At 51.0% G+C, this 11,352-nt stretch overlaps 1 protein-coding gene across 1 annotated transcript in view; it reads left to right on the top strand.

Annotated features, from left to right (window-relative positions):
- Positions 1-436: 436 nt before the first annotated feature.
- LOC307091707 (zonadhesin-like) overlaps positions 437-11,352 on the top strand; it is a gene marked incomplete at both ends in the record, with an annotated part of 17,885 nt that continues 6,969 nt past the window's right edge. Inside the window, 9 exon segments of the mRNA XM_079759356.1 lie at positions 437-526; positions 528-582; positions 789-886; positions 1,274-1,420; positions 2,351-2,512; positions 2,884-3,011; positions 3,238-3,509; positions 10,277-10,485; positions 10,984-11,128. Coding sequence (XP_079615482.1) covers positions 437-526; positions 528-582; positions 789-886; positions 1,274-1,420; positions 2,351-2,512; positions 2,884-3,011; positions 3,238-3,509; positions 10,277-10,485; positions 10,984-11,128 — 1,306 coding nt within the window.

Genomic DNA, 11,352 nt, shown 5'->3' with positions numbered 1-11,352 from the left:
GTGTGTGTGTGTGTGTGTGTGGTGTGTGTACGTACGTGCATACCTGCGTTGCTGTGTTTGTGTGTACTTGCATGCCTGTGGTAACGTGTGTGTAAACGTGCACGCCTGTGCTAACGTGTGTGTGTGTGTATGTGCATGCCTGTGTTAACGTGTGTGTGTGTGTACGTGCATGCCTGTGTTAACGTGTGTGTGTGTGTGCGCATGCCTGTTTTAACGTGTGTGTGTTTGTGCATGCCTGAGTTAACGTGTGTGTGTGTGTACGTGCACGCCTGAGTTAACGTGTGTGTGCGTGCGTGCATGCCTGTTTTAACGTGTGTGTGTGTGCGTGTGTGTGTGTGCGTGCACGCCTGTGCTAACGTGTGTGTGTGTGTGTGTGTGTGTGTGTGTGTGTGTGTGCGTGCACGCCTGTGCTAACGTGTGTGTGTGTGTGTTCCAGGTGGGCTCCAGCTGGTTCTCAGAGGCGGACTGCTCGCGGCGCTGCAGCTGCCACGGCTCGGGGAACGTGACGTGCGAGGCGTGGCGCTGTGGCCCCCGCCCAGGAGTGCTCTGTGGTGGAGGGGGTACTCGACTGTCACTCAACGGGTAGGAACACCCGCCCCCACGCCCCAACCCTGGGATTGAATCATTGATTCTTTCATTTCTTTTTTCATCGCATTTGATCTATGTATTCACGTGTCATTCTTATCAACCGTCTAACTCAATCAAATACACATGTAGAAACTCTGATCTCTGATTGGCCAAAGTGCTCAGCCTCAACCCCGTGTGGCGGCCCTGTGTTCCTCCCCCAGGTAAAGGCATCTGCCACGTGGCCGGGGACCCCCACTACTACACCTTTGACGGAGTCATGCACACCTTCATGGGCACCTGCACCTACACACTGGTCGAGGTAGGCAGACGGGCGGAGGAGAAGGGAAATGCCGCGTTCTCACTGTGTTGAGGAAAGGTCCCTCTGGTGAAAAGTTTCGACGATTCACGTTCCAAGGCTTTTCAGGTTTCAAGGCTACAACTTACATTAACATGCACTATGTAAGGGCATTTAGTCGACAATATTATCCAAAGTGACCTAGCCTATCTTAAGTTTCCAGACTTCTCCATTTTCAAAACGTTTCAAGACTCTAACCTTTTCAAGTTTCAAGATTTGGACGTTTCCACACTTGAATCTCAAACGGTTACGGTCATACAAATACACGGCTTCAGCTCGGATCGGACTGGATAAAAACCTCAAACCAACACCGTCACATCCGTCTCTGACGTCTGTCTCCCCTCCGCCCAGGTGTGCAACACCACCCAGGTGACGCCCTTCAGGGTGGTGGCGAAGAACGAGGAGCGCGGTCAACCGGAGGCGTCCTACGTCCGCTCGGCGACCGTGTACCTGCCCGGCGACGTCGTGGTCACGCTGCAGAAGAGCCGGCGCGTCCTGGTGAGGGGGAGGGTGGAGGGTAGAGGGGGAGGGTGGAGGGTGGAGGGGGGGAGGGTGGAGGAGGAGGGTGGAGGAGGAGGGGGAGGGTGGAGGGAGGGGGGAGGGTGGAGGAGGAGGGGGAGGGGGAGGGTGGAGGGGAGGGTGAGGGGGGAGGGTGGAGGGAGAGGTGGAGGGGGAGGGGGAGGGTGGAGGCAGGAGGGGGAGGGTGGAGGGAGGAGGAGGGGGAGGGAGGAGGGTGGAGGGAGGAGGAGGGGGAGGGGGAGGGTGGAGGGAGGAGGGAGGAGGGGGAGGGTGGAGGGAGGGGGGAGGGAGGAGGGGGAGGGGGAGGGTGGAGGGAGGAGGAGGGGGAGGCTGGAGGGAGGAGGGGGAGGTGGAGGGTGGAGGGAGGAGGAGGGGGAGGGTGGAGGCAGGAGGGGGAGGGTGGAGGGAGGAGGAGGGGGAGGGTGGAGGGAGGAGGAGGAGGTGGAGGGTGGAGGGGGAGGCTGGATCTGATGGAGGGGTGGAGGTGGAAGGGGGGATGGAGAGGGGTGGAGGGGCTGAAAAGATGAGCAGATGGGGAGATGAATGCAGTGGAAAGTGGTGAAAAGATGGAGAGAGGATGGGAGGAAGGGGTTGGAAAGACGGAGAGTCATAGAGAGGATTGGAGGGGGAAAGGCTGAAAAGAGGAGAGGGAAAAGATTGAAAAGATGGACAGATGGTGAGACGAATGCGCTGAAAAGATGGAAGATAGAAGGAGGAAGGGTTGGGAAAGGGCTGGAAAGATGGAGGGAAGGGAGGATGGAGAGAGTATTGAAGTGGAAGGATAAAAGGAATCACCTTTTCGATGAAAGAGAGAGACGACATGCGATAGTTGGCATCTTCCATCTCATCGTATCATTTCACTCAGGTGGTCAATGTATTTATTTTCCCCACTTCTCCGCCGCTCCCTAGCTGAACGGGCGCCGCGTCCGCACGCCCCTGGCCCTCGCCGACGGGGCCAAGGTGCTGACCAGCGGCTCCTACACCCTGCTGGACACCAGCTTCGGCCTCCAGGTCAAGTTCGACGGCGTTCACCACCTGGAGGTGGTGGTCCCCGGGGACTACTTCAACAAGGTACGGAGCCCGGGGGTAAAGCTCTGCTTCATTAACAGAGCCCCGACGCTGAACCGCGCAGAAACACTAGGAACGGCACTAATGGCTCTTCCTGATTATTGGTTGGAGTTGTGTCAGGTGACTCCGCTGGCCGTTTGTGTAGCCGTGTCGCTTTCATTCAATCTTTATGCGTACATTGAATTGTTATCTCTCTATCTCTCTCTTTCTCTTTGTCTCTCTGTCTCTCTCTCTTTCCGTCTCTCTCTCTCTCTGTCTCTCTTTCCGTCTCTCTCTCTGTCTCTCTCTCTCTCGCTCTCTCTCTCTTTCTCTCTCTCTCTCTTTCCGTCTCTCTCTCTCTGTCTCTCTCTCTCTCTCTCTCCGTCTCTCTCTAGGTGTGCGGTATGTGCGGGAACTACAACGGCAACTCCAGCGACGACTACCTGATGCCCAACAAGAAGCCCGCCAAGGACGTGATCGAGCTGGGCAACAGCTGGAAGTCTGAGGGCGACAGCGAGCTGGGGTGAGTGGGGGAGGAGGGGGAAGGTTGAGTAAGGGAGGAGGGGTGAGTGGGGGGGGAGGGGTTAGTGGGGAGGAGGAGTGAGTAGAAACTGATATGCTCACAGCAGCGGCCTCGCTCGCTAAGAGCCAATGGCTAGCTAGGCCACTGCTAACCAGTTCAACTCAAACAACAGCACTACAACCTCAGCACCCTTTTGTTAAAGCCTTTCTCCCTCCTCGTCCCACAGCTGCCTGCCGGACTCGCGCCCGGACGTCCACCCCAACTGCACGGCGGACGAGGAGCTGCGGTTCGACGCCCAGTGCGCCTCCGTCATCAACTCGGACCGCTTCAGCAGCTGCCACTCGCTGGTGCCCCCGGAGGCCTTCCTGGGGAACTGCGTGTACGACATGTGCGAGTACGACGGCATGCAGGCCACGCTGTGCGACAACGTGGAGGCCTACGCCCAGGCCTGCCAGAGCGCCGGAGTGACCATCAGCTGGAGGAACAGCACCTTCTGCCGTAAGTCCACCACCAGGACGGGTATAGATAGATAGATAGAGAGAGAGAGAGAGAGAGAGAGAGAGATTTTTTTTGATTTTACAAACCAACTTTATTTACATATTAGTTATGTTACATGAACATTAATAAAGTGCGATTTGTGCGTGTCTCTTCAGTTTGAGATAGCCTATCTTTTAAACATGTGTGCAAACAGCAAGTCATCCTCCACAACAGAACAGACAATGTTTTTGTAGCACCAGCGATTTTTAAAAGTGTCCACCTCGCCAATATTCTTATAAAATGTGTACTCTAGCCACAGCCTGGCCCTGATGTTGCAGAGCCAGACTGTGCGTGAATCCTGTCCTTCTTTGTTTTCCACACGGTTTTTTCTACTAATGTAGATTGCCATTTTTGCTTCCCCCGAGAGATAATTTAATAATTGCCACTTGTCCTTCCCTTCTTTTTCGTACTCAGCCCCCATGATAAAAACCTTCTCAGAGAAGTTGACACCAAACAAATTAAAAACCAATGCTAAGAGAGTGTAAAACTGTGCGAGCCTCTTGCACTCAGAAAAAACGTGAAAAACAGTCTCACGGAGATTACAGAAAGGACACATGCTCAAAACAGCTGGATTAAGAACAGAAATAAAAGAATTGGAGGCGATGGCGCCATGTAAAATTCTCCACTGGAGGTCGGCAGTCCGCTTCTTGAGGGGGGGTTTATAAAACAACTTCCACTGTGGGCCGGGCCCATTGCGGCCCCCTAACCTGTTGGTCCACACGGTGGGGGGGCGGTTGCTCAGCCCGGCACGGTTGATGCTCTTCACACAGTTCGCATAGAGAGTCTTTTTATCAGCCCTGTTTACGGAGAGCCTATTTGGGCGACAGGGAGTGAGCAGGGAGCCTGTCAGCTCCCCTACCACGGGGCTCAGGTGGACATCAGGGAAGGGGTCAGCGGGGTCTGGTGTGGCTCTCCCTAGGTTGTAGTCCATCAGAAGTCTTTTTTCTTTGATAGACAGTCTCTGTCTCCAGAGCTCCAGGAGTCTCCCTGCCACTCGGTGTGATCGGAGGCCCAGCAGAGTGCCCAGGGCCCCAACATTGTCCAGCGCTGGCCCCACTACATCGAACAGCTGCTGTAGGCAAACAGTCCCTGAACTGCACAGTGCCCCCGTCAGGCCGGGAGTGGTACTGTTGGTGATGTCCAGCCTAGCCCCGTGGATTAGTGGCTCCTTCAACAACCAGTGCAGAGAGTTAGCTTCTTGACACGTTTTATGACTAAAAAGGGCCCATGACTTAAAAACACCCTGATAAAACGGAGGTAACCCACTTAATTCTAAGAATTTAGAATCAGTTAAAAACAGAGCAGTATCTAAACCCAGGTTACTTACACGTCTGAGAATGCAGCTGGCCACATTCCTCCATACCAAGTCTGTCGGACCAGACAGAAACTTTTGTAAAAACTGAATTCTAAAAGTGGCTGTTCTACTGGCCAGGTGGATGAGGCCTTGTCCCCCTTCCTCTCTAGATAAAAACAGCACTCCCTGTGGCACCCAGTGCAACCCATCCCAGAAAAAATCCACCATCTTTCTTTGAATTTGGGCTAATAAGCCTGAGGGAGGGTCAACACATGCAAGGCGGTGCCACAGTTGGGAGGCTACTAGATTGTTTAAAACCAAAACTCTACCTCTATAGGACATATGCGGCAGTAGCCATTTCCATTTTTTAAGTTTACCTTCCACTTTTTCTGTGACGTTCTCCCAGTTCTTCTGGGCTATGGTTTCCTTCCCAAGAAAGACACCAAGGTACTTTAAGCCATCCCTCTTCCAGGTCAAATTTTGGGGAAGAACTGGGAGACCGCCACGCCATTCACCGACAGCGAGGGCCTCGCTCTTTCTCCAGTTAACCCTCGCTTTCGATGTAGCTGTAAAGTCACTAATGATCCTTGTTAAAATGTCCACATCTCTTTGGTTCTTAGTAAAAACAATGACATCATCAGCGTATGCAGATAAGACAACATTCTCACTAAAACCAGGTAAAACCAGACCTTGTAGGTTGGAGCGTATTTTACTGAGGAGGGGTTCTAGGGAGAGTGCATAGAGCATCCCGGACAGAGCACAGCCCTGCCTGACGCCTCTGCACACTCTAAAAGGAGCACACAGACCGCCGTTGAATTTCAGCACACTCTCAACTTCATTGTACAACACTTTGATCTTGGCTATGAAACCAGCGCTGAACCCGAATTTTGCCATAACTTTCCATAGGAAGTTGTGTTCAACGCGGTCAAATGCCTTCTCCTGGTCTAGGGAAATCAAACCAGTATCAATGCCAATGGACTTAGAGACCTCCAAGACGTCCCGAATCAGGTAGACATTGTCTACCATGGACCTGCCGGGCACACAGTACGTCTGGTCCCGATGGATGGACTGCTCCATAGCTTCCCTCAGCCTGTTGGCAAAGGCTTTGGACAGAAGCTTGTAATCCACACAAAGCAAAGACACAGGCCGCCAGTTCTTTATGTCCTGCAAATTCCCCTTTTTCGGTAGAAGCGTGATGACTGCTCTACGGCAGGACATTGGCATGGAGCCGCAGGCCAGGCTCTCATTAAAAACATCCAACAAGTCTGCAGATAAAATTTCCCAGTACGCTTTATAAAACTCAACTGTCAGACCGTCGATGCCCGGAGCCCTCCGCCCCTGCATGCTCTGTAAGGCGGCTAGAAGCTCCTCGATGTGCAGAGGCCTCTCTAGTTGTAAGTTGGTCGCCATAGAGACCTGGGGTAGCCCACTGCAGAACCCCTCCAGTGTGTCCTTCTCCTCATACTCCGAAGAGTAGAGGGAGGAATAAAAACCAACAGCTCTCGCTCTTATCTGCCCTGGCTCCGTCAGCTCTTGGCCTGTGTCTGAGAGCAATGTGTGGATTACCCGCCTCTGTCCGTTCTTCCTCTCCAGGCCGAAGAAGAAGCTAGAGGGAGCGTCCATCTCAGAGATGTTCTGAACTCGGGACCTGACTAACGCACCCTGTACTTTGGTGTCCAGCAGGTTAGCTAAAGCTAGCTTTTTTTCTTTGAGGATTTCAATATATCCCCTTTCTCCAGATGACTCACTCATCTTTTCCAACTCCACTATAACAGTCTCCAAGTCCTTCATAGACCGAGTGATGTCCTGTGAGACATTGAGGGTGTGCTGCTGACATAGAAGTTGAATTTGAGTCTTTCCATGGTCCCACCATTGCCTAAGACTACTAAAATCCCCCTTTGTCTGCCTAAAAACACCCCAAAAGAAGCTCAAAGCATCCTTAAACTTTCTGTCCAATGTTAAAATAGAGTTAAAGTGCCAATGTGCGCTTTTTGGCTTAAAATCTCTAATTAGAACATGACATACAATCAAGGAATGATCACTAAAACCGGTGGGCAAAATTTTACACATTTTAAGAATGTTAAAATGGTGCTTAAAAACATAAAAACGATCAAGTCTAGCTGAGGAGATCCTATTCTCTCTGAGGTGGGACCATGTGTACTGTCGGCAATCTACATGCGTCCTTCTCCACACGTCCACCAGGCCATGAGAAATGACCAGCTGCCTCAGTGCATGTTGAGAGGCTGGATGTGGCTCTGCATGGTTGCGATCTAATGTCTCATTTTCCGTGCAATTGAAATCCCCACCCAGGAATAGATAATCCTCTGAGTTGCAACTATTTAATTGATTTGTTATTTTTTCTAAAAACAGCTTCCTCTCTGTACCATTGGTTGGAGCATAAACATTTATAAAAAACACATTAAACTGTTCAAACCGAGCTTTAATTAAAAGCAACCTCCCCATGATGACATGCTCGACCTCCATGGAAACTGGAGAGAAACTCCTGGAGAAAAGGAAGCCCACTCCTCCACTGAGGCTAGTGTTGTGGCTCAGGACTACATCCCCTTCCCATTCCCTTCTCCAATCTACCTCATTTTGAGCACAACTATGGGTCTCTTGTAGAAAAAGGACATCAATTTGTTTTGTTTTAAAAGTCTCATAAATGAGTGCCCTTTTTTTTGTCTCCCTTGCTCCATTGACATTGAGACTTCCCATGCTAAAAAGCTCAGTCATGAGTGAGGTATTTAAAACAGAATAAAAAAATAAAAGTAGTGGAACCATTAGCTTAGTTAAGACACACATCAGATATTCTATGCTCATTGCTGTTCATCTGCCTTCTTGCTTTCAGCACCAGTTTCCTGAGTCTGTACATTTCTTGGTCTGTAATGCCAGATTCAATTCTGTTGTTAGCGTAAAATCTGGCAGAAACATAAAATGCTGGAATATCTGGGAAATATTCCTCCAGCTTGACTCCTTTTGCGTTTTTGGTGTCCTGAAGAAAGGACTTAATTTTCTCCGGTGAATATGTTTTCTTTTGCTGACTGCAACTTAGCTTTTCTATGTGCACGATGTCACTGTCATCTGAGAGACTTTCCTCTCCACTGTCACTGTCTGTCTGTGCAGTCTGTTTTTTCCCAGGCAGCCTGTCTTTCCCCAACTTGCTTGCCTTTGAATCACTGCTTTTGTTTTTAGCCTTCCCTCTGCGTTTTGTTGCAGGCTTTGGCCTTCTTTCTGCTGCTTCCTCCTCTACCATCATCTCCTCTTCTTCTATCCGTTCCGCCCATGAGCTGCCCTCTTCTTGCCCCTGCATCTCACTGGCTTCACCTGCCTCACCTTCTACCGTTTCCCCAGATTCAGCTGGTTTACCCAGTGAATCGCTGATATCACCCACCACTTTCATATTTTCCTCCCCACCACCTCCTCCTATTGTCCCTATAGTTTCCTCACCCATCCCATTTTCTCCCACCTTTTTGTGTTTTTCACTTAGTTTTTCCCCACTGACCTCACTCTCGCCCACTTCAAACTCAGCTGGTTTACCCTGTGCTTTGCTGATCTCACTCACCTCTTTCACATTCTTCTCCCCACCACTTCTTATTGTCTCTATATTTTCCTCACCCATCCCCTTTACTTCCATTTTTTTGTATTTTTTTGTTAGTTTTTCCACACTCACCTCACTCTCACCCACCTCCACCTCACCAATGTGCACTCCTACACCGTCCTCAGTGTCGCACACGGCAGTCCTGCTGACTGTCGTGCGCGGTGCGGCGATCGGCCCCCCGAAAACCGCACTCGGCCCCGCAACTGCAACGCTCTCCGTTGGCGTAACCGCGGCAGCGGAACCGAGCTCCGCAGAGATCCCCCCCCGCCCCGCTCCAACCGGCGGAGCGGCGGAGGTCGCCCCTTCCCTCCCCGGGCCAGGCGGAGCCGGCTCCCCGCGCCCCGGACAGGCCCTCACGGTGTGTCCCTCCACACCACAACCAAAGCATTTCATTACCGACGAGGAAGCGAAGATCACGTAGTCATAATCATCTACTTTAACATGAAAGCGGAGGTTGAGCTCCGCATCCCGATTGTTAAGTATCATATATATGTGTCTCCGGTGAGACACAACGTGTTTCATCAAAGGAGACTTAAACCCAGACAGGATCTTTTTCATCGGTGAGACGATTTTTCCATGCCTGGATAGCTCTCTACTGAGAAATTCGTCAGTAATAAAAGGAGGGACATTGGACAAGGTTATTTTTGTTGCCGGCTGCGTCAACGTTAGCACCTGCACAAACATTCCATTCACCGTGAGACCCGTCTCGACAACGCGGTTCACCTTCTCCACCTGGTCCAGGAAGAGGACTACGGCACTATTCATCCGAGCGGCTGATTTCACGCTGCCATGCCCGACTACCTCTCCCACAGCCAGCCCGATGTCCTCCACGCTACACGGGAAACCGGCACCAACTTTGATGCCATGTTTCCTCGTGAGCTGAGCGAACTCGCCATTTACCATGGCGTCCACACCAGACGCCGACCGGCGATTACGCCGGTCGGCACAACCCCACGCACAAAACCCCAAACACCCCAGAAAACGAGTGTCAATAAACTAAAGTAACTATCACCAGTGCACTCTCGTTATATTACAAACAAAAAGGAATCGAGATTGAAACGCACACGCTCCTGACTTACTCACACAACTCGCTCCCAGCATGCAACAGAGAGAGAGAGAGAGAGAGAGAGAGAGAGAGAGAGAGAGAGAGAGAGGAACTTAGTCCCTCTGGAAGAATCCGTCAGGAAATTGCACTTCCAGCAGCAGCAGGCACCATGAAAATAAGTAGAAATGCGCAAAAGTACAAAATGCAAAATGTAAATATATATGCAGGGAAACAATGTAATATAAGTACAATAGTATAGAAGCCAATAATTACATGAGGGAGTGCTTAAACAGTGCATAAAAACAGTGCAAGAAAACAGTGTATTGTGGCGAGCAGCACGGGAAGGAAGAGACGGGAGCCCAGGTTGAACAATTATGCAGTTCCGTGCCCCATACACCGCACGACTAATAATCAATAATAATTGATTAATAACTTTAATCAACTAATAACTTTAATAAATTTAATACTAATAACTTTAATCAAACTTTAGTTGGTATGTCTGAGTCATATTTATATATATTTATATTGACAAAGGTGAAACATTCCTAAGCTCAAAGCCTAATTCCTTTTGAACTGGTCCCTGTGACGTGAACAAACCTTAGAAGGAAACATTAATATAGCCAGATGGATCGACAGATAGATAGATAAACATACACACAAACAATGTATTCCTGCCAAGCGAGGTCTGACCTGTAGGTGGCAGCAAAGCTCCAGTCACCCTTTAAAAACACAGGCCATTCGTACAGCGCGCTCCACACCATTTCTCTCACCGCTCCCTCCCCTCCTCACAGCGATGCCCTGCGGCGCCAACAGCCACTACTCCGACTGCAGCCCCGCCTGCCCCCCCACCTGCTCGGACCTCTTCCCCCTCTTCTGCCACCTGCCGCCCACCGCCTGCGTGGAGGGTTGCCAGTGCGACGCCGGCTTCGTGCTCAGCGACGGCAAGTGCGTGCCCCTGTCCCGGTGCGGCTGCGTGGACACGGACGGAGAGTACCACGACGTGAGTGTGTGTGTGTGTGTGTGTGTGTGTGTGTGTGTGTGTGTGGGGGGGGGGATGGATAGGGCAGCAACCGAGGGGTCGTCATTGGACGGACACGGTTGTAGCTCATAATACTGATTAAGGATCAGACCCTTAACCTTAATTAACCTCAATCTTCATTAACCTTAATAAACCTTAATCTACATTAACCTTAATCTTAATTAACCTTAATTAACCTTAATCTTAATTTCGGGGGGGAATTCCTGTGACTGGTTTAGTCTGCTACCCGGGCCCTTTACATGTGGTGTACAGTATGTCCTGCAGGATCAAAAACACAAATGTTTACTGTTTACTCACAAAATGTTAACTGTGTGTGTTTGTGTGTGTGCGTGTGTGTGTGTTTGTGTGTGTGTGTGTGGTGTGTGCTTTTGTGTCTGCGTGTGTGGTTGTGTTTTTGTGTGTGTGTGTGGTTGTGTGTGTGTGTGTGTGTGTGTGTGTGTGTGTGTGTGCGCGCACCAGGCCGGAGACTCCTGGCTGACGGACAGGTGTGTGCAGCGCTGTAAGTGTTCCCTGGGAGGAGTGATCACATGTGACGCTCACAGCTGTCCCTCCGACTCCCTCTGCGGCCTGGACAAAGACGGAGACACCTACTGCAAACCAGCCAGTGAGTACCCCAGTCCAGCCCCCCAGTACAGCACGCCAGTACAGCACGCCAGTACAGCACCCCAGTACAGCACACCAGTACACCACACCAGTACAGCACCCCAGTACAGCAGGACGCTCACCAGGGCAGTGCCATGACGTTGCCCACCGCCATCAGGAGTAACATTGCATCACTGCCTCAGCATCCTCCTCATCCTTATTCATCGTCCTCCATGTTATTTTTCA

This window comes from Pollachius pollachius, assembly GCF_949987615.1.
Source record: "Pollachius pollachius genome assembly, contig: scaffold_211, whole genome shotgun sequence".
Taxonomy (NCBI): domain Eukaryota; kingdom Metazoa; phylum Chordata; class Actinopteri; order Gadiformes; family Gadidae; genus Pollachius; species Pollachius pollachius.
The sequence above is the reverse complement of the archived record's forward strand: the minus strand, read 5'-3'. Positions and strand labels throughout refer to the sequence as shown.